At 43.5% G+C, this 24,129-nt stretch overlaps 1 protein-coding gene and 1 long non-coding RNA gene across 2 annotated transcripts; one reads left to right on the top strand and one right to left on the bottom strand.

Annotated features, from left to right (window-relative positions):
- Positions 1-15,149: 15,149 nt before the first annotated feature.
- Positions 15,150-17,386, top strand: LOC135057978 (uncharacterized). The gene is made up of 3 exons (XR_010244503.1): positions 15,150-15,361; positions 16,924-17,073; positions 17,183-17,386. It is a non-coding gene; the product is annotated as an uncharacterized LOC135057978 (long non-coding RNA).
- On the bottom strand, positions 15,619-17,309 carry LOC135057977 (uncharacterized). Its single transcript, XM_063963659.1, has 3 exons — positions 17,209-17,309; positions 16,921-17,133; positions 15,619-16,299 (listed from the first exon to the last, which is right to left on the bottom strand). Exon 3 carries the CDS (start codon positions 16,286-16,288, stop codon positions 15,620-15,622), a length of 669 nt encoding a protein of 222 aa, XP_063819729.1. The 5' UTR covers positions 16,289-16,299; positions 16,921-17,133; positions 17,209-17,309; the 3' UTR covers position 15,619.
- Positions 17,387-24,129: the final 6,743 nt, after the last annotated feature.

Genomic DNA, 24,129 nt, shown 5'->3' with positions numbered 1-24,129 from the left:
AAAATAAGAAAAAAAATATTTAAGTGCAGCCACGTGGAACTTTAACTGTTACAACATGATCATTTCTGTCTCAGACCAAAATGCAAAAATGTCAGTGTCAATGAACAATGCAACTGGTGGGGTTAGGAGTGGTCAAATTTAGTGATGAATTACTTTTTCCTGACTTCTCAATCTACTACCTTCAACCAAGCCGAATACCCTCTTCAGGCTTTTAGATCCTAGGTTCCTGCCAGGGGTTACCTTAACAAACCCATCTCGGAGTCTTTAATTGAAACTTGTAGAAATTTGCGCTCAGACTCACATTAAATGGCATAAGAAATGTAGCACATTTATTGCAGGGTCTTGAAACCTGATGACTTCAGACCTGATAAGCACCGGGAACTACAAGGTTCATCTTTTATGTGATGGAAACAGGGTCAGATTAAGACTTCAGGTGGCCACAGATAAAGTAAATTGTGGAGGCCCCTCCAATAAAATGGCCTCTTAACTTGCCAACCCCCATTGTGGTCACAGTGCCCCCACACCCCCACCCCATATGCTACTGTTAGGGTCTCCTGCTCTGTGCTGCCCAGGGCCGGTTCAAGGGCGCTCTGCGCCCCGGGCAGGAAAAGGGGGCGTGGTCAGTTATGCCCCCTGTACATTGCTAGCGCCGCTTGAATGCTGAGCGGTGCGCGATGACGTCATCGCGCACCGCACAGCAAAAGGTCCTCTCCACGAAGGGAAACTAGACGCTATGCGTCTAGTTCCCTTCGTGGAGAGGACCTTTGCTGTGCGGTGCGCGATGACGTCATTGCGCACCGCTCAGCAAAGTTACTCTCCACGAAGGGAAACTAGACGCATAGCATCTAGTTCCCTTCACAGGAGGCGGACGGGGACGGCAGCGGGCAGCGGAGGCGGACGGGGGACACAGCGGGCAGCAGTGGCGGATCTTGCCACGGTGCGGCGCCCTCCGGAAGGCGGCGCCCCGGGCAAAAGTCCTGCTTGCCCGTGGCAAGATCCGCTACTGGTGCTGCCACGTCGTCATGGCAACCGGGAGACAAGTGCTAGCGGAGTAACCTGAGCGTAGCTGATACTCCGTTTCGGATCTTTTGCTGTGCAGTGGTTACAGGCTCTGTGCACGGCAGGGGATCTGGTGCTGGTTTTTGTGCTCACAGTCTGTGAGGTCTGAGTGGGGCGTGGATAGCACCTGCTATATAAACCCTATTCTCAGGTTAGGCAGATGCTGCTGAATCTTTGTTGGTTAGTCAGTTCCTGAAAGCTAGCTAGTACTGTGTAAACTTTGTATTTGTTTGTTGCTTACTGCAAATAGGCCTTGGGATTTGGTATTACACTCTGCCAATCCAGACCTAGCAGTAAGACTGGAGTCAGTCGTTTAACCTGCTGGGGTTCTTTTGCTACTCTGTGAACCTAGCAAGTTTGCGGCTGTATTCTCAGACTTGCCTGCCAAAATCCTTTCTCACTGTGCAAGGTGTTCAGGTGTCAGTTTAGTGGCAGTAAGCTGAACCAGTGCACTGCAAGTGAGGACTAGGATTGTGGAGACTCTCCTTGTGTCTATTATTCCATCTCTGACCAAGGAGTTTACTGCCACACCCGTTGGTAACCCTTTAGGGTTTTGCTGTTGCCCTTAGCAACAGCATTTCGGGTTCTCTACGTATTAAATCACAACATCTCACTTCTTTCCATCTGAGCATTCCTAATACTAGGGAGACACCCAGTTTCTTAGCCTTTGGGCTTCTCTGTTCACTTTGTGTTTATTTTGTTACCCTATCACCTTCTATGTATGTAATGTCATATTCCCCAGTCTGTCTGTGAGTTCATTTGTTTTGCATCCCTCTCCGTTCAGACACCAGTACATTCCTGCTGGCACTGGTGTGCATAACAGCTACACAATGCACCTCCTGGATGGCCCCTACCCCATGCAACCTAGGTACTCAGCTTCCATGGCATAGAAGCTGTTTTACATGCATAGCCTGCACATAGTGCTGAAAGGCTTTCATTCCCTCATCAGCAGTACAGATGTGATGTGACACGTAAAGCAGATGAGGTGACTCTGGAGCTGCTCTGCACTGTAAGCATGCAGAGCACCTGTACTTGACAATTGTAGGATCAGACTGACACTGTGTGAGGGCCCCCCTGTGTGTGAGGACCCCATGAACACCGCCCCTGTTTTGCCCTCACCCTCACCCTCTTCCCTCTTAATCCAGCCCTGGATGGAAAAGGTGCAGAGTGCTGTAACCACGGGTTGATAAATGGATAATAATAAGATACAAAAAGTGTAAAGGATAAGATTATATTAACAATAGTGCACATTATTAATATTTGAAAATAATAAGACTATAACTCAGTGTCATTTATATAAGGAGTTATAAAATAAGAAACCGATGAACAACAATATTTTCAACACATTTTCACTGATTTTAATCAATGTGGTAGTATAGCAATATCAAGTGACAAACACTTTTTGCTTAAATCACTGGCTAGTGTGGTGTCATTACTCTTAAGAGATTGGTATCCAATCTACAGATCCACACTAATAAGGTCTACAGTCAATAGGTCGATCGCTAATGGTAGACATGCATTAGGTTGACAGAGACAAAAGGTTGACATATTCAAAAGGTCAACATGTAAAAGGCAGACAGTTCAAAAGGTCGACAGGGTCAAAAGATCGACAGGGTTGAAATGTCGACGTGACAATGATCGACATACATATGGTTGACACAAGTTTTTTCCAAGTTTTTCATATTTTACCATACATGTGGGCTAGCATTAGGAATAGTAACCTTGCCCGAAGCTTGCGAGCCATGCGAGGGGACGCGGTACACTAATGGGGCTTGTTTGTGGCAGAAAAGTGACAAAACACCCAAAACAACAGCAAAAAAAGTGTCTTCCTTTTTTTGTGTCGACCATTTCCATGTCGACCTTTTGACCCTGCTGACCTTTTGACCATGTCAACCTTTTGACCCTGTTGACCTTTTCTAATGTCTACCTATTCTATGTCAACCTTTTTACCCTGACAATCTTTTGACTATGTCGACCTAATGCATGCATAGTGGTAGACCTACTGACTGTAGAAAACATGGGGGTTTATCACAAAACTGGGCGCTGTCCTGTGTGACCTATTATGTCAGTTGTGCTTCACATACAAGTAAGCATATGCAGTGTATTCTAATTAAGAAAGCATTTTATTTAGAGCATAAAACACATATGATAAAATCACATTTCATGGACTGTAAAGATAATCATAACACAAATTTAAGCATAAGCAAATGCAGGGAGCAAAGCTCCGTGAATGTCTGATTTATCAAAGTTTCAGAATGTAACGGACGGTCAAGAGGAGCCTCAGGTTAAATGCAGGGTACCCGGATGAACCCTGCAGTGGTTCCTAAGCTTTTGTCCGAAATGGGTAGTCAGGTCCAAGATGTGGATAGACCGGAGGCACAGGGTGAATCTGCCGATGCGTTTTGAGACAAAAGAGGGACATGTGATCCTCAATATGTGTATCCGTGTGCTCTGTCCTTTGTGCTGGAGGTGAATGACTGTAGACCTTTTTAGTGTAGATCTAATAATCCACACCCCATCTGAAGCACAATTCCAACTTATATTAGGAAATTCCTATGAACACCAGTGCCAGTCTATTGAACTTCTCTGCATGAATCAGCACTCTAGATAATGCTGTAACCTTGCTGCCTCTCTCTGTTTCATTTTTGGTTCTCCAGCATTCTTTCCTCTCTGTGTGTCCCCTAGTTCTCAAAAAGATACCCTCTAGCTTTGACCTGGTTCTTGCTCAATTAAATTCTTTGGCTTACAACTTGTTACAATCGCTATTATATGTTGCACCATCCAAACCATTGTTTAGAACTCACACTTCTAACCTTGGTTGATCAGTCCAGCGACATGACTCTCAGAGGAACCAGAGCATTGCACACAGGTAGAAGTGAATTCCTAGCTCCTGGCATGTGGTTAAACTATCTGCACAGGTGTTACCAACAAATACACCACTGAGTAAGCCATTCAGCTAAGTGCTAAAATTGAGACTTCACATAGCAGTCAGTGCTAGGTGATAGACCTGTTGTGTACCTGCTCTGAACACACCTTTCTGTGCCCAGCTCCACTTGTCGTCTTGATATTACTAAGTACTAACCTGATCAGCCTCTGACCTTGCAATGCACATTTCCATCTTACCATTTGATGTTGCCTTGTACAGACCTATTCTGCTTTCTGACCTAACTCTCTTTACATCTCCATTGCCTGCTTGCAATACTACTACTGCATGAACAATTACTGACCTGGCTCTTAGAGGACTTCCACTTGCTCTTACATGACCTTCTGTGCATCTGATCATTCTATATCGCCCTGGACTCCCATTACAATAAATCTACATGATATTACTGGCAAACTAGGTATTGATTATTGGTATGATTGCTAGAAGTTGGTGACAACATGGGACTACAAGACAGGAGAGTAACATTTAAAAAAAACAACAACCATATTTTATTGTTGTTGCTCACTATATATTGCCATATTCTGAAAAGTGCCCTTGCAGTAGGAGTTCTATTACGTAAATAGGTAACAAACTATAACTGCTGGTGACAGTACGTGAGTACTGGCCCAAAATAATGCCAGCTTGTACTTTGTGGTAGACTTGTACATTTTATGAACTAGATGTTTCCACCCTAATCTTGGGGAACACAATCATGCATAATGTCAAAGAAAAATTTGTAATTTATGATAATTTCCCTTTAATTTCATCAAGCTATTTTGAAGCGGCATACCCATATTAGGGACTAATTCAGACCTGATCGCTCGCTAACATTTTTTTGCAGCGCTGCGATCAGATAGTCGCCGCCTACAGGGGAGTGTATTTTAGCTGTGCAAGTGTGCGAACGCATGTGCAGCCGAGCAGTACAAAAATCTTTAGTAGTTTCTGAGTAGCCCAGGACTTACTCAGCCGCTGCGATCACTTCAGCCTGTCCGGGACGGGTATTGATGTCAGACACCCGCCCTGCAAACGCTTGGACACGCCTGCGTTTTTCCAACCACTCCCAGAAAATGGTCAGTTGACACCCACAAATGCCCTCTTCCTGTCAATCTCCTTGCGATCGGCTGTGCAAATGGATTCTTCGTAAAACCCATCGCACAGCAACTATCCGCTTTATACCCGAGTGATGCGCCTGCGCATTGCGGTGCATACGCATGCACAGTTCTGACCTGATCGCAGTGCAGCGAAAAAAGGTAGCGTGCGATCGGGTCTGAATTACCCACTTAGTAAGAGAATACCAAACTCAACCTCAAAGAGTTAAAATATTTAACTTCACTTTAAACAGTAAAAGATAATAATAATACACATTTTTATTTTTACATTTCCCCAGAAGAGGAAATGATTTTAATTCCTTTCCCCGCACAAAGACAAAACATTAGGTCAGACATAGAGAGGATTAACTTACAGCCCAGCAGAGGACAGATATTAGGGAGCAGGGCATACACATATTCAGAGGTTACAACCAACTCTGTCAAAACATATATAGATTGCTCTTGATCTATAGCCACTGTGTGAAATAATAGTTTTCAACAGCAAATTCACCTCTGCATGCTCCCAAGACTTCAGCATTTATATTTTCACACACCCTGAAGCTTTCTTGCACGGCATCAATTCATATTTCTCATTGTGGGACAACTGTGTTAAATGTCATTGACTTCAATACCTTTCCTTGATGCCTGTGAGCCCAGGTGTACAATTTGACTGAGTTATAAAGTTCTGGAAGAGCTAAGTGCAACATATCTTTATTATCCATGACTAAATTATTATTGAAAATACAGAAATGCACATTGAATTGTCAGCTTTGCTTTAGTGTTTCCAATTTCAGATTTTGGCATTTTAAAACCACAATTAAATATTTGTAGCACTTATCAAATACATAAAATTATATACTTGTAACTCTAGTAGTTGAAACATGTAATACTAGCCTACAGATGTTTTTGAAAAATGTGTTACAAAAAGAAATGTACAGTATGTGCAAAAAAGAAAAAAAAAATGGAAAAGTGAGAGAGATATATATTCACTATCTAAAAAAACGATGGCTTCAATTGGGGTTGTTATGGAACAACCCAAAAGTGTTCCCCATCAAATGTAACCTAATGACAAGGGGGAGAATGGAGGAATTGCACATACCTGTACAGGTTAAATTAGCTTTTATCTGATACACAGTGAGTTAATTTAATAGGAAAATATCTGTGTTCAGGGTTATGGCATAGCTAGAACATTAAGGGTCTATAGCAAAAGCGAGTTAGCCCATGTGCCCCTGATGGGGGGACATTCAGCGATTTAGGAGCATCAAAATGAAATTATATCTTGCTTCCCCCAACCAAAAATGTTGTGGCTCCCCTGATAACCTATATGTTAGAGATGTGCAGGTTGGGATTTACCCGGATCTCAAAACAGCATCTTATTGGCTCTCAGATGTCACATGTTTTGGTTATCCAATAAGAAAAATCAGGATAGATCCGAACTTGCGTTAATTCTGGCATTAAGAACCGAGTAAATCCAAATCCGCACATCTCTACTACATGTGTAGTAATGGCAAATTATATTGAAACACTAGTAGCAATGTTTTCTGATATCAGATCAGTCTACATGGGAATTTATTGTATTACATTTTGCAGAATATGTGACAGATATCATTGCTGTCAGAATGTGCCTACATCTCTAACCAGTGAATACACGCTCTCCGTTTCAACAGTTTCAACAAGTGCCAGAACAATTAATATCAATTATGTCCAAATGATCATACTATGAGTTGGGGCTTAAGCAGATAACAATTTGGCTAAATTAACCTCTAACTTTTGCAGTTTCAAATCTGAACAAGGCTTCTGTTAATTTCTACATACGTTCCTAATTTAATTATATGCACTTGGATGTTTGTGCACATGCTGTTGATTAATACCCTATAATTTTAGTCTACAAGGGAACAGTCATTGCAAAATTAATAATACTTTTATTATCAGACACATATGTCACACACCTTTCAATACTAGAGTCCAACACAGTTCTGCTCAAACTCAAATTGTACTGACAAATATTAAACCAAAAGATTATTCTAGGGGCAGGCAAAGGCTGTAATTACAATATTGTTTAACACACTGCAAAATATTTGTTTCCATGCTCATTTCAGCTGCCTGTAGCACCATGTTAAAATATCTATATTTTTTTCCTTTGCAAAAACAACATAAATAAAAAACCTAATCTCCCACGCCGGGTGTAAGGGGGGACGAGACATATACAAGTTTATTTTCAATGCTCGTAAACTGTAGGAACATATATAGGTCCCAGTTGGAAAATATAGGCTGTCAAAATTGTAACCTGGTCTGGACAAAAAGGAGATATATGACTGAAGTGCTTGGTGTGGCAAAAACAATTGTTCAAAACTTGGTCTCTGAGACTAATTAATTTCCTGGAAATCCCCTTCACTCCTTCTCAGGCCATTAAAAAACATATACCTAGATGGAGTTAAGAGCACAGTGGCCCAGAAGAAATGTGTTAATGGCAATAGGCTGGTCTGTTGTGAGTTAGAAATGTTAATTTTCCAGAGTTGCACCCCGCAGGCCGGTAATCCTGTAAGCGTGATTGATAGGACGAGGTCTTCAACAAGCTTGGTTTATGGATTAGAACCATTGTGTGGTTTATGTACGAACATAGAAACATGTCTTGCTTTTCAGTGCTAGAATGGAATTGCTCCTATCCTAAATGGTACTGACACCCATTTCTCGGGATCATCAAAAGTTTTGAAAATATGTCCATGGAAAGTTTTGACCTTGGCCTTCTTGTACTCAGTGTTTGGTAAGTTTAATGACAAATAAATTAAAGGATGATTTTTAAAATGTATTTGAATTGTATTAAGAGCACATCCAATGGTCAGGTTATATTGGGGTGTAGTGTCCTAAAATCTGTATTGTGCAATAAAATTGTGTTATGTTCATGATATGGTTAGATCATTTTGGGGTCTATTCATGAAGCAGTGAAAAGTGAGCCAGTGGAGAAGTCGCCCATGGCAACCAATCAGCATTGACATAACATTTATAATTTGCATACAATAAAATTATACAGAGCAGCTGATTGGATGCCATGTGCAACTTCCCCACTGGCTCACTTCTCCACTCTTTTCACTGCTTCATGAATAGACCCCTTTGAGAGGTGTAGCGCCCTGTGTCTGTATACAGTGTAACAGGAATGTCTAATGATCATGTCCAGTGGTCAGATCATGTTGGGGATGTAGTGTCCTATGTCTATATAGAGACCAATAAAACTGTGTTATGATCATGTCCAGTGGTCGATTCATATTGGGGGATCTAGCATCCTATGGTGAATATGGGAAACAAAGTTAATGGGATACCAGTAAAGATTAAGCACCCCCTGGATGTATGAAGGGAGTTCTGCAGCAGCTATGGAAGCGGAAATAGGTTTCCCCATTTTCCATTTGCAATAGCAGCCTCCAATAAATCTTTAGATGGTGTTGCAGTCAATAAGCTACATATAGTACAGTTACCAGGAGATGGACCCTACAGATAATGGACACTTGCACATGCGCAGCAAGATGGCCACGAATGCGTAGTCGGGCGCTGGTGGTCCCGCAACAGAAAGAAAATTGATTGCATCAGCAATCACTTTACTTTATAAATCGTCGCACCTGTCCGCAGCTGTGTTTCTTTATACATCCAGTGGTGCCAAGAGGGGAGGTGGGGGAGTGGGTACTCTTTACCCAAACCCGTACCTGTTAGAAGGACCCAGATCCTGCTGCTCCCCTCTCCAATGTAGACAGCACCAACATGGAGCCAGGAAAGAGAAGGCACTGCTGCAGCGGCAGGATCTCTCCCCAGCACAGCACACACGCTGTTGTGTGCTGCAGAGAGATGCAGCTGTAGCATTGTCCTCTTTCTCCTTGCTAGAAGTGTTGTGGAGGGGATTTGAGTGATCGCACCTGCCGCACCTGCAGATTCCCAAGAGAATTATTATGGCGTATCCTTTTCCCTCACAGGACAGGTTACGGTGGGAGTCAAGGCTTTGACGTGCTTGTCCAAAAAGGTGGCGCTACCGTCTCCGGACACGGCAGCCCTAAAGGATCCTGCTGATCACAGACAGGAAACTACCTTGAAATCGATCTATACACATACGGGTGCTGTGCTCAGGCCGGCAGTAGCGTTGGCATGGATGGGTAGCGCAATTGCAGCATAGGCAGATAACTTGTCATCTGACATTGACACCCTAGATAAGGATAGCATTTTATTGACCTTGGGTCACATTAAAGACGCAGCGTTGTATATGAGAGAGGCTGCGAGAGACATTGGGCTGTTGGGTTCAAGAGCCAATGCCATTGCAATTTCTGCTAGACGGTCCCTGTGGACCCGCCAATGGATGGGTGATGCTGATTCAAAGAGACATATGGAAACTTTACCTTACAAGGGTGAGGTTTTATTTGGGGAGGGCCTCGCGGACATGGTTTCCACAGCTACCGCGGGTAAGTCTTCTTTTTTGCCTTACGTTCCCCCACAGCAAAAGAAAACACCTCAATATCAGGGGCAGTCCTTTCGGTCGCATAAGTCCAGAAGGGGTCGGGGCTCTTCCTTCCTCGCCAGAGGTAAGGGTAGAGGGAAAAGAACGCCTGCTACGGCTAGTTCCAAGGAACAAAAGTCCTCCCCAGCTTCTACAAAATCCACCGCATGACGCTGGGGCTCCACTGAGGGAGTCCGCGCCGGTGGGGGCACGTCTTCGACTCTTCAACCAGGTCTGGGTTCAGTCGGATTTGGATCCTTGGGCGATCGAAATTGTATCCCAAGGATACAAACTGGAATTCGAAGAAGTGCCTCCTCGCCGATTTTTCAAATTGGCTTTGCCAGCTTCTCCCCCAGAGAGGGAAATAGTTTCAGCTGCCATACAAAAGCTATGTCAACAGCAAGTGATTATCATCCCTATTTGTGGTCTCGAAGCCGGATGGCTCGGTCAGACCCATTCTGAATCTAAAATCCCTGAACCTGTATTTGAAAAAGTTCAAATTCAAGATGGAATCTCTCCGGGCAGTGATCTCCAGCCTGAAAGGGGGGGATTTTATGGTATCACTAGACATAAAGGATGCATACCTTCATGTCCCAATTTATCCCCCTCATCAGGCGTACCTAAGATTCACTGTACAGGACTGTCATTACCAGTTTCAGACGTTGCCGTTTGGGCTTTCCACGGCCCGAGGATTTTCACCAAGGTAATGGCGGAAATGATGGTGTTCTTGCGCAGGCAAGGAGTCACAATTATCCCATACTTGGACGATCTCCTGATAAAAGCAAGATCGAGAGATCAATTGCTAAAAAGCGTGTCGCTCTCCCTGAGAGTGCTGCAGCAACACGGCTGGATCCTAAATCTACCAAAGTCGCAGTTGATTCCAACGACTCGGATATCCTTTTTAGGCATGATTCTGGACACGGGAAAAAGGAGGGTTTTTCTCCCAACAGAAAAGCCCAGGAACTCCAGAACATGGTCAGAGACTTGCTAAAACCAAAAAGAGTGTCAGTTCATCAATGCACTTGAGTACTGGGAAAATGGTGGCGGCCTACGAGGCCATCCCCTTCGGCAGGTTCCATGCGAGGGCGTTTCAGTGGGACCTTCTGGACAAGTGGTCGGGGTCCCATCTACAAATACATCAGAAAATAAGCCTGTACTTCAGGGCCAGGGTGTCTCTCCTGTGGTGGCTTCAGAGTGCTCACCTTCTAGAGGGTCGCAGGTTCGGCATTCAAGACTGGGTTCTAGTGACCACGGACGCGAGCCTCCGAGGATGGGGAGCAGTCACACAAGGAAGAAATTTTCAGGGAATATGGACAAGCCAGGAGGCTTGTCTACACATCAACGTGCTGGAATTAAGGGCCATATACAATGGCCTACGACAAGCGGAGAATCATCTTCGCGACCTACCCGTTCTGATTCAATCAGACAACGTCACAGCAGGGGCTCATGTAAACCGCCAGGGCGGAACAAGGAGCAGAGTGGCAATGGCGGAAGCCACCAGGCTTCTTAGCTGGGAGGAAAATCACGTAAGCACTCTGTCATCAGTCTTCATTCCGGGAGTGGACAACTAGGAAGCAGACTTCCTCAGCAGACACGATCTCCATCCGGGAGACTGGGGTCTTCATCAAGAAGTCTTTGCAGAGATAACAAGTCGTTGTGGACTTCCTCAAATAGACATGATGGCATCACGCCTCAACAAGAAGCTTCGGATGTATTGTTCCAGGTCAAGGGATCCTCAGGCAGTAGCGGGGGACACCCTGGTGACACCATGGGTGTTTCAGTCGGTCTATGTGTTCCCTCCTTTGCCGCTCATCTCAAAAATATTGAGAATCATAAGACGAAAATGAGTACAGACAATACTCATTTTTCCGGATTGGCCTCGAAGGGCCTGGTATTCAGATCTTCAGGAAATGCTCACAGAAGATCCGTGGCCTCTTCCTCCCAGGGAGGACCTGTTGCAGCAGGGGCCCTGCGTGTTCCAAGACTTACCGCGGTTATGTTTGACGGCATGGCGGTTGAACACCAAATCCTAGCTAGGAAAGGTATTCCGGGGGAAGTCATCCCTACTCTGATAAAAGCTAGGAAGTAGGTGACGGCAAAACATTATCACCGTATCTGGAGGAAATATGTATCTTGGTGTGAAGCCAAGAATGCTCCTACGGAAGTTTTTCACCTGGGCCGTTTTCTCCACTTTCTACAGACAGGAGTGGATATGGGCCTAAAGTTAGGCTCCATCAAGGTGCAGATTTCGGCCCTATCAGTATTCTTTCAGAAGGAATTGGCTTCTCTCCCAGAAGTCCAGACTTTTGTAAAGGGAGTGCTGCACATCCAGCCTCCTTTTGTGCCCCCAGTGGCACCATGGGACCTTAACGGGGTTTTACAGTTCCTTAAATCACACTGGTTTGAACCTCTTCAAACGGTTGATTTGAAATTTCTCACTTGGAAAGTGGTCATGTTGCTGGCCTTGGCATCTGCAAGGCGGGTGTCCGAATTGGCAGCTTTGTCTCACAAGAGCCCCTATCTGATTTTCCATGTGGATCGAGCAGAGTTGAGAACTCGTCCTCAATTTCTACCTAAGGTGGTTTCGTCATTTTTATATGAACCAACCTATTGTGGTGCCTGTGGCTATGAGTGACTTGGAGGATTCCAAGTCCCTTGATGTAGTCAGGGCCTTAAAAATTTATGTAGCCAGGACGGCACGAGTTCGGAGTTTGTCCTGTATGCGGCCAACAAAGTTGGCGCTACTGCTTCTAAGCAGACTATTGCTCGCTGGATCTGTAACACGATTCAGCAGGCTCATTCTACGGCTGGATTGCCGTTACCTAATTCGGTAAAGGCCCATTCCACTAGGAAGGTGGGCTCTTCTTGGGCGGCTGCATGAGGCGTCTCGGCATTACAGCTTTGCCGAGCAGCTACTTGGTCGGGTTCAAACACTTTTGCAAAATTCTACAAGTTTGATACCCTGGCTGAGGAGGACCTCATGTATGCTCAATCGGTGCTGCAGAGTCATCCGCACTCTCCCGCCCGATCTGGAGCTTTGGTATAATCCCCATGGTCCTTACGGAGTCCTCAGCATCCTCTAGGACGCTAGAGGTAAATCTTTTTCTCCTAGTCCATAGAGGATGCTGGGCGCCCGTCCCAGTGCGGACTAATTTCTGCAAGGCTTGCATATAGTTGTTGCTTACATAAGGGTTATGTTACAGTTTAGATCAGTCTTTGGCTGATGCTGTTTTGTTTATACTGTTAACTGGTTTCGTATATTCCTTTTTGTACGGTGTGGATGGTGTGGGCTGGTATGAATCTTGCCCTTAGATTAACAAAAATCCTTTCCTCGTACTGTCCGTCTCCTCTGGGCACAGTTCTTTAACTGAGGTCTGGAGGAGGGGCATAGAGGGAGGAGCCAGTGCACACCCATCTAAAGTCTTTAGATTGCCCATGTCTCCTGCGGAGCCCGTCTATACCTCATGGTCCTTACGGAGTCCCCAGCATCCTCTACGGACTAGGAGAAAAAGATTTACCGGTAAGTTTAAAATCTCATTATTGCAGCAGCGATAAAAAAATCGAATTATCAGGTATAAATCTTGATACTGTAATTAAAAATGATGTCCCTGTGTCAATATACACTGTAGGATCCAACAAAATCGTATTATGATGATGTCCAGTGGTCAGGTCATATGTGTGGGATATAGTATCAAATGTCGATAATATATACAGTGTAATAAAACTGTATTATAATTATTTTGGAAGATATAATGTCCTACAGTACAGTATGTTTAGTTGTCTATCAGATCCAGTAATCAGGTCATACTAGGTGTATATTTTTTTTACTTATAGGAAGCCACACTGGCTTCCTTTTCCTTGTGCTTTTCCTAACTTTTTTAATCTGCTGCTTTTAGTATTGCACTTTTTTTTATTTCTGCACCTCTAGTATCCAGTTAATCTTCCTGACCTGGTGGTCTATAGACTTCCACAGTATGAAGAATAGCTTTCTACCCCAGTTTTATGGTCACCTCAGTTTTTTCTTCAATGCAATTCGGCATGCAATTCTGAATCAGGCACAATGGGGTAAATTTACTAAGGTCCCGATTTTGACCGAGATGCCGTTTTTTCTTCAAAGTGTCATCTCAGTAATTTACTAAACTCAAATCACGGCAGAGATGAGGGCATTCGTATTTTTTTGGAAGTAGTTGTAAAAAAATACGAATGAATACACCATCGGTCAAAATACGCCTGTTTAGATATGAATCTCGGTCATTTACTAACCATTCGTAATTGTAATGTCTGCCGTGAAAATGCATTTGCGGCCGTGAAAAACTACAAATCGTAAAAAAGTCCTAAAAAAAAACGCACCTGCTTTTGAAAAGCGTGTTTACATGTGTACTCAATTATCCATTACTCACACCTGAATGTTTGGCCCTATAAAAGTGTTCCAGGCACATTTTGAAATTCTCTCACTCTGAAATGGCTGCTGTGGTGTGTGCCAATGACTTTCTGTTTGCTGTGGGATACCTTAGACTGCTCCATGAGGCTTCCAGAAATCAGGGCCAGGTAAGTGAACATGGTCAGCAGGTTGTCCAGGTGCCGCGGAGGCTGCGCCAGCCACAATTTTTTAGGGGTCGTTTAAACTTAAACGCATTGTCCGATGATAGGGTCATACAGATGTTCCGCCTAAATAGAACCAACATTTTCCGCCTGTATGACCTTGTCAAACTGGGACTAGACCCTGAGACAGCACGCTCTCGCTCTGTCTCAGGCTTGCACAAACTCCTGGCTGTGTTACACTTTATGGCTACTGGGAGCTTCCAGGCTGTGGCAGGCGACGTTATTGGTATCTCACAGCCAACCTTTTCAAAATATTTGAATCAGGTGAGTCAAAAAATACATAGCCGGTTATGTCTAAGTGTTGCTTCTGTAAGCTCTTACAACACAGTATTGTATAGAATACCTGACATGACACTCACCTTAGATTGTTTAATGTCCACTCAGGTTTTGGATGTCTTGGATCCACATATTAATGCCTCAATCTGCTTCCCTACCCAGGAGTCGGAGTGGCGTGCTGTCAGGGTAGCTTTCTATGAGCTTGCAAGCATGCCCAATGTGCTGGGGGCCATAGATTGCACACACGTTCAGCTGAGATCACCTAGGGGTCGTCAATATATATATACTAATAGACATATGGCCCAATCCACTAATGTCCAGGTGGTCTGTGATGCAAAATTAAAAATTATGAGTGTTGTTGCAGGTTACCCTGGTGGCTGCCATGACTCCTTCATCCTCAGTCAGTCATCGCTCTTCGATAAATTTGAGGACGGACAAATGCCTGATGGCTGGCTGCTGGGTATGTTTAAAATGTGCTGTGTGTATGTCTTTTAACAACAAACTCCATTTTTGACTTGGGTAATGAATAATCTTACAAATGTACTAATGTTGACTATATCTGTTTTTCAGGTGATGGTGGTTACGGCTGCTACTCTTGGCTCCTCACTCCATTGTCCCAACCTGATTCTCCTGCTGAACACAGTTACAATCATGCACATAAGGCTACGCGGAATGTGATAGAAAGATGTTTTGGTCTGCTGAAATCACGGTTTCGGTGTCTGGATAAATCTGCAGGCCTTTTGTTGTATAGTCCCTCAAAGGTGACTAGGATTGTGTTCTGCTGCTGTTTTCTCCATAATCTGTGTTTAAGTCAACATCTGGCACATGATGAGGGAGAAAGCAGTCAGCAAGCAGAGGAGTTAGAAACATCTGGTGACAGTGTGAGTACATATGTAGGGAGGCAGGTACGGCAAGAAGTGATTCAGCGGTATTTTTCGGGTAAGTTTTTGTAGGATGTAATTATCCTTGACTAAACACTTTGCAATACAAACAATTGTGTGTTTATTACTTACTGTTTGTTGTTTATAGTGGTGTGTACATTGTAGTTAGTTTATGTTATCAATACATTGTCATTCATTACCCCATAAAAACATACATACATACATACCAGCTTCTACAATGTTTGAGACGGACACAGGAAGTTGTGTGTTTGTCAAAACAATTTTTTTATTGCGTTACTCAAAAGTTTTTGATGTATTATTTTTTGCGCTTGTGTGTGCTGGGTGCTGTGCTTTGTGCTGGCTCACTGGCACGTGCTCGGGAGGATCGCCGAACAGGGGAGGTTACTGGCGTTTGGGTAGGGGTCGTGGTTCCAGAGCTGGAGGTCACTTGTTGTGCTGCCATCAATGTTATGTTGTTGCTCAAATTATTTATGCTGGCATTCAGTTGTGTGTTGGTTGCAGTGTGGCTGGCTACAATCCGGGATAAAGATTCATTCACAACCTGGTTGTGCTGTATTAGTTGTATGAGTGTTTGGTGCTGGCGCTGTTGCTCATCAATGATGCGCGTTAAATGAGCCAGCATTTGGTTGTTGTCTGCCCATATTTGCTCCATCGATGTTGCGATTCGGCCTACTTGGACAATCAGTCTGCCCGAGTTGCGACTAATGCGCGGTAGATGATGGGGCAGACTGGCAAGGTGTTGGGTATGTGCGGTCAGGCTGGCATTGCTTTGGGTCTGTTGGCTTGTCCAACTGGACCAAAAGTCATCTGGAATTTGTGGCTGGGGTGGAGCTTGTACCAGTTGTGGACTCATGGAGGCTTGGGGGATATCCTGCGGCTGTATTGGCTGGCTAGGGTCAACAGGTGTTAGTTGCAGTGTGAATGTTGCCTGTTGGTCTTGTCCCTGCTGGTCCACGTCGGGCATCAAGCTTGGCTCTGTATGGGGTGGACAACATGCACTGTTTACTTTACAAATAATATTTTTGCTAGTTCTAAACACTTCTACATTCATAATACTCCATTATTTTTGTATTTTGAGTTGTGTTTTTAAACTTATAATTTTTTTGGTTTACAAACACATATATACCATCACAGGCGTGCACATAGACTGACTTGCGGAATCCTCACCTAACTACCTCCCCTCCACAGCATTACAGTGTTCTGTCACCTCCCCTGTCCAGGATATAGACTGCTTACCTGGATATTCCCGAGGAGCGGAGCAAGTAAGCAGTCTACATACAGGACAGGGGAGGTGTGTGAACACTATAATGGTGTGGAGGGGGTGTTGTTTTTTTATTTTAAGCCAGTAATGTGTTGTTATTTTTATGTGCACGTGTGTGGGCTAAATTTTTACAAATGTCTGTTCATTTTTAAATTTGATGTTGGCGATAGCAACCACTAAGATATTGAAAAATTCTGCATTTGCACCTTTAAAAATTTAAGACGTAACATCACATTGTTTGTTATGGCAAACATGTAATCTCAACTACAACTCACATCATAGTAACTGTACTGTGTAGATGATTTGCTATGTGTTTAGTTTATGTTTTGACTCACCAGATAACTGAGGTGATCTGGGCTCATCACTCTGTGGACTCGCCAATAGTGCCTGTGGTGGCTGGGGTGAGACTGCAGAAATGCGCCGCCTGGGTGGGGAAGATGGAGCCGCAGATTCAGAGACAAGACGCCGTGTCTTACTTGGCCTCCTGGGTAAGTGCCCCGAGCCCTGTGATGGGCGCCTTAGAGGAGGGCGGCTTACAGAAGCAGAACCTATGAGAATATATAAACATTAATATTTTGTACTTCTATGTGTTTGCAGAATATGTGACTACAGTGAATTCTTACCTGCAATCCCAGCATCATCCTGAGTTGTCTGTGGCCTGTCTGGCCGGCTGGTCTGTCGGACTGTTGAAAAAGTTGTAAAAACATTATGACCATACTTTGTAAAAAAATGCTAACTGCAAAGCCTTAGTGTACTGTAACCATCTTGTACGTATTGTAAATTAAACTAATTTCTGCTTAAGATCTCCGTGATTCCTTAATTTGTTATGTATATAAAAATGTTCATGGTGTTGCCCAAAAAAAAAATGTTACATTGATGAATTATGTGTCAGATATTGCATAGATTGATTACTTGCAACTTGAGCCAAAATGTAAATTAAAAGTTTATTTAAAAATTGAATTTAAAAAAAAACCATCAGAACAAGCTGCTATTAGATACAACAGCTATGTCCAAGCAATATCTCATATTAATTATTGCAACTACACATACCAGCATGCACTGCACCTGATTTTGCATTATAAATTTTAAAAAATATAGCCAAGGCAAGATGGGAAATGCAGTTTAAAAACACAAAAACAGCATAAGGGTGCATAGGCCTGCAATACATGACCAACAATGTATGCATACTTTTCAAAAAAAATTTCTCCACCATTATCATTTTGCACACTTTAAAATATAATTTCGATTTATCAAACTCACCATCCTGCGTGGGTCGGTCCGAATCCCGGACATGAGTTGCAGACACCACTTCTGCTGGAATCAGTGCCCGCACAGGCTCCTCCCACTCCCGATAGGTTGCCCGGAAAGGGGGGCCACCCCCGGTTTTGCGTGCTGATTTAGCCTCTTTGGTCATCTTGGCCTTGACACGGCGCTTTATGTCATAGAACCTCTTGCGACACGTGTCCTCAGTCCGCCTCACCACACCCTCACTATTTACGGCAACTATTACTTTCCCCCACAGGACAGACTTCCTGCGGGAGGACACCTTAGCAGCATCCTGCCCAAACAATTGCCGATGGTGCTTCATCAGCTCACGCACCAACGCCATGTTTTCAGCATAGCTGAACTTAATATTCCTGCCAGTCTTGGTAGTGGTGCGTGGCTACGGAGCCACAGCACCATCACTCTCACTGGAGAATGCAGCAACAGGCACCCCCTCCTCCTCCTCCTCACTAACCTCCTCCCTCTCACTAACACCCTCCACCTCACTCACCTCCTCCACCTCACTAACAGCCTCCACCTCACTAACCGCCTCCCTCTCACTAACCTCCTCCACCACACTGACCTCTGAGTCAGACATGAGGACAAACAACACAAAACACAGAAAAATCAATACAGAAAACACACTCCTCCACTACTACTACTACACACCACACAGCCAACACACACGCTCACTCACTCACTCACAAACAATGACAAAAGACTATAAAAAAAAAACAAGGACAAAAAAGTTTACAAACTGTGAAAAAACAATACTACAAATATGACAAGACTACTTACACACACAGTACAGCACTCAACAATCACAAAACTCTGCAACAAATCCACCAAAAACTCCACCAAACTCACCAACTCCAAATACACCTTCCTCTCTCCTCTCCACTAGCTAAACCCACGAGGTGCGGTGTGTTTGGGGCGGTTTTATAGTAATGTGCACAGACACTCCTCCATCACAAATACAACCAATCACGGACGCGTGACAAAAACGAAACTTAGGACTAAAAACGCGGCCGCAACATCAAAATCACTGCCGTAACAGACATGTGACGCAGTCGTAAAATAAACTAAAAACACGGCCGCAAAACAAGCAAATCGGCCGCATTCTACACCAGAAAACCACGAATGACATCGACATCGGACAAAACAAAAAATACGAATACGACAGCTTAGTAAATCCATCGTAACCAATTCAAAAAGTTGCAGTTTTACACTTTCGATGTCATTCGTGATTATTCTCCCACCAAATCGGGAGAATTACGAATCTTAGTAAATTTACCCCATTGTCTATAAGCACATTTATAATAATTAATGTTCTAAGGTTTTGTTGGGGTGCGCTCCCTGGGTCACTAAGGGCAGAATCTTCCGTCCAGACAGAAATTATTCTTGTCTGTTATTGGGCTCTCTATTCCGCAACACTTCCCCGCTCCAGTTTCAACGGTGTTCCCAAAATAAAGAGAGAGCAATAGTCAAACGCTTCCTTCTGGCTCCTGTGGGTCCCTCCAACTAATCACCAACGCGTTTCTGCCCTTCAGAGGGCGTTGGTGATTAGTTGGAGGGACCCACAGGAGCCAGAAGGAAGCGTTTGACTGTTGCTGCAGAATCCCGGGAAACAGCATTTAAAGCGCTTTTGGGTGGACATTGTTAGACACCCCAACATTTCTGGTACGTGGGCTCACCAGTTCGTGGTGGATTTTAGTGTTTTTTCATGAATTTTATTCAGTGAACCGCACATTTAGGTTGTGTTTTTAGCGAATGGATATGTCGTATACTGCACTTTAAATAAATTAATTTTGCACATTGAAATACAATACTTCACTATATTTCGTCATTTCCTCCTAATTTTGGGTATTATACTCCCATGTGGAGTGGTGAAGTGGTGGAGCAAGTGGAAGGTGACGAGCCGGGCACCATCGTAGATGAAAGGAAGTGACATCACAAGTGTATAAGGGTGGGCGCTATAGACACCCCACGGATTTCGGTACGTAGGCTCGCCTTAATATGGTGGATTCCAGTTCCTGAACCCTTTTCTTTTTGTCTCTTCATCTATTGACCTTATGTGAAGGGATTTTTACCCTACTGTACTTCACTATATATTGCTCTCTCTTTATTTTGGGAACACCGTTGAAACTGGAGCGGGGAAGTGTTGCGGAATAGAGAGCCCAATAACAGACAAGAATAATTTCTGTCTGGACGGAAGATTCTGCCCTTAGTGACCCAGGGAGCGCACCCCAACAAAACCTTAGAACATTAACTGAACTCTCTTGGGATAGTGGTGACCATCCCGGTTGGAGGACTGCAGCACCTTTGATTTGAAGCGCCGTCTGTACATTCTTCTGTCTACATTTATAATAATATATTCTACCTGTCTCATTCATTTAACATTTTACATTTTTCTCCAAATATTCAGTACTATGAAATAATTATTGAGCAATTGGCAAGACATTACCCTTACTGTATGCCACAGAAATGATTAAAATCTATGTAATAGTTATAATTAGAGTGTGAGTGATTGTAAAGGGTACTGCGGAGGTGAGTGCGGTGACTAAGTTAGAGATTAGGAAAAATAAGAGTTTAGGGTTAGTGGAAAAGTTAGGTATGGTACTTAGAGCATAATGGTATTACGGATATTCAAGTAATGGGTTCAATTCATCAGTACTTTTAAAACTGTAGAAGGGAGCATTGGTATTGCTAACTGGATTAGATATAGAAATTGTTAAGCGTTGTTTCAGTGGATGGGGAGTAATATAGTTGGGGTAATAATAATAATAATAATAATAATAATAATAATAATAATAATAATTTTATTTATATAGCGCTCTTTCTCCAATAGGACTCAAGGCGCTTAACAGATACATAGCATAATACAGTACAGAAAATAATGAAGTACAGTTTCATAAAATACAGAATCATGAAGATACTAAAAAGGGACATTATGGAAATGCTTGAGTAAACAGGAAAGTCTTGAGTCTACTTTTGAAGGATTCTATAGTTGGGGCCTCTCGCACTGTGCGGGGAAGTGAGTTCCATAGAGTCGGAGCCGCATGACTAAAAGCTTGACCCCCAGATGAATTATGGGAGATTATAGGTACTGCTAAAAGTCCTTCATCTACAGATCGCAGTAATCGAGTGGGGCAGTATGGGGTCAGAAGCTGTTTCAGGTACCTTGGGCCCTGGTCATGTAATGCTTTGAAACTCAGTAAGCCAAACATGAAGGTGATTCGCCATCTTACAGGCAGCCAGTGAAGGGAGTAGAGGATGGGTGTTATGTGGCTAAAACGGGGCTGGTTGGTTAACAGCCTGGCAGCTGTGTTTTGCACCAGCTGTAAGCATTGCAATTCTTTTGCTGGTAGATCAATGTAGAGGGCATTACAGTAGTCTGATCGAGATGATACAAATGCATGTATGACTTTTGGCATATCATCTGAAGGATTTAAGTGCTTGATTCTGGCTATGTTCCTCAGGTGAAAGAATGAGGATTTGATTGTGGCTGATATCTGATGTTTAAGTGTCAAGCCACCATCCAGGGCAACGCCAAGATTTCGCACACGGTCACTGGTCTGTAATTCTGAATCCCTGAGTGTAAGTCCAGTTGGTTGGCTATGCCGCATTCTTGTCCTTTGATGTTGCAGTCGTATCATAAGGACCTCTGTTTTATCTGGGTTCAGTCACAGCCAACTGGCGCTTATCCACTCCTGTAGCTCAGCTAGACAGCCATTTAGGGTTGCTATTGGGTTATCAGTGCCCGGAGCAAAGGACAAGTACAGTTGTGTATCATCTGCATAGCAGTGGTAGACCAGGCCATGGTGCCTGATTATTTCACCCAATGGGAGCATGTATACTGCAAAAAGCATGGGGGATAGTATAGAACCTTGTGGGACACCACATGGCAATGGCACTGGTGGTGATGAGTATAATCGAGATGATACTCTCTGTGACCTGCCTGTGAGAAATGATTTGAACCAGCTTAGGACTGTGCCATCCAGACCACAGAAATGTATCAGTCGCTCAATCAGAAGCCCATGGTCGACGGTATCAAATGCTGCCGAGAGATCCAGAAGGATTAATATTGAACAGTCACCTCTGTCTCTTGCCATCAGAAGATCAATTAACACACACACTAGGGCTGTTTCAATGCTATGTCTTCTCCTGAATCCTGATTGGAATGGATCATAAATATCATGGGTTGTCAGGAGAGTTTCCAGTTGATTGCAACCACTTTCTCAATAACCTTTCCTAGGAAAGGAAGGTTTGATACCAGTCTGTAGTTGGTCATGCAGTCGGGATCTATATTAGGTTTTTTAATAAGCGGTCTAACAATTGCTTCCTTTAGGGGTCCATGAAAAATGCCTGTCTGCAAAGAGCATTGAACAATTTTTGCAAAGACAGGACCAATTATATCCATACAACCTATTAGAAGCTTGGTTGAGGCCGGGTCCAGATCACAAGTGGTGGGACGAAAAATCCGAGCAATTTCAGCAGTGTCCTTTACATCCACTGGGTCAAAGCTGGTCCATGAAGGCAGGTAGCTTAATGTGGGATTGAGCCATATTAAATTATATTTAACTGTTTTACAGTGCCTTTTATTAGTGCAATATCAAGAACCGTTAAACCAACTTCAAGGGACAATTGTATTATATTGTTATTTGTTTGAAAAAAACATATTTTTTACATTTTTAATAAATCCCTCCACTCATTGTGGATTATTTATATTTCTAATTGGTGTCAGTGTGTGTTTTTGGAAAACAAGTTGTTTGTGAAATTGGTGCAACAGAGAAAGGATTAAAGGAAAAATGTGTTGTCTGCTGAAAACACGAGTGTTGAATTTATATTGTTTAAGCAATATGTAGTTTAGAGTGAAACCTCTTGCAAGATAATTAAAAGGACAGACTGTGATAAATGCTGGTAATTGTAGTACCACATGGAAAATGTATTTTCCCTGCTGAAAGCAAGTCTTTTATCTATATTCTTAAAGAGACAGTACATGATTAACTTTGGTTGTTGAAAACTGTTAATTTATACAGAGAGAAGCAAAATTTTGTATTTCTAAACCTCCTGATACCAATATGCAAGAAATTCTAAGGGAATTGCTGAATATTGCCGCTATGCAGCAGGTACAAAACACCCAGATGCGGACCCACAGTCTTAAAAAGACCTTGCCATGGCGATAGACTAACATTCAGCACTGCAACACATATCAAAGATTCCTTACTGGAATCCAAAGCCGATGCCTGGAAAATGGGTGACCTTGCCAACAGTGGAGCCAGTGGACAAATAAATCCACCTAAGTGCTTTGAATGTGGCATATCTGGCATACATTTTCATGCTCAGTGTCCAAGCATCCTGGAACCCATGGACTGTACCATTGCTCGGCTTGGTTCCACCTTTATCAGTGGGTGCACCATGGTCCCTTCTACAGGGAGTCTGTTGCGGTTTTGGCAAACTGCTCAAATGAACCAACAGGCTGTGTTAGTCTTGGTAGACTTTGGGAGCAAGCTGACATTAGTCATGTTAATGTACGAGGATAACCTTATGTCTTCAATAATAGCCATAAAAACAGAGGATTGTGAGATGCCCATTAAGTCCTCTTGGATAGAGGCGGTAAAAATGGTGAGTCTGCACAGGGATGCCTGTTTTCCTGCTCCTGGGTGTAATACTCAAAGAGAGCATTATGCCTGAGTTAGCGGTTAGGAGTTAGAGGTTAAGAAAAATAAGAGCTTATGGTTGGAGGAAGGGTTAGGTATGGTACTTAGAGTATAGTGGTATTAAGGGATATTCGAGTTATGTGTTCAACTCATCAGTAGTTTTAAAACTGTAGAAGGGAGCATTGGTATTGCTAACTAGATTAGATATAGAAATTTTTAAGTATTATAGAAATTGTTAACTCTTATTCCCTGGAGTAATAGGTAAACTACGGCCCTACCATACACCCAAAGCTAGTCGGGCTACAGTAATGGGCCCTACACACTAATAGATATCACTAAACAATATGAACCTTTTCGTTCATTAATGAACGAGAACTCGTTAATATCGTTTAATGTGTAGGCACCAACAATGAACGATGCGCGGCCCCGCGCTCGTTCATCGTTAGTGCCGGCTCGCTTATGCACGCAGGCCAATAAGGACAATTTTTTCCATATTATCATGCAGTGCTATGGAGCCGAGTGATGGGGGGAGTGAAAAAACTTCACTCCCCCATCACCTCCCCCCGCCGCCGGGTCGCCTGTCGGCCGTATCCACCGCCGGGCAGCTCGGCGGCGGATCGC

This window comes from Pseudophryne corroboree, chromosome 3, assembly GCF_028390025.1.
Source record: "Pseudophryne corroboree isolate aPseCor3 chromosome 3, aPseCor3.hap2, whole genome shotgun sequence".
In the NCBI taxonomy this organism is placed as follows: domain Eukaryota; kingdom Metazoa; phylum Chordata; class Amphibia; order Anura; family Myobatrachidae; genus Pseudophryne; species Pseudophryne corroboree.
The sequence above is the reverse complement of the archived record's forward strand: the minus strand, read 5'-3'. Positions and strand labels throughout refer to the sequence as shown.

Coding starts and splice junctions, on each gene's coding strand:
- LOC135057977 (XM_063963659.1), bottom strand. CDS start 16,288: ATGCCCGACGTGGACCAGCAGGGACAAGACCAACAGGCAACATTCACA.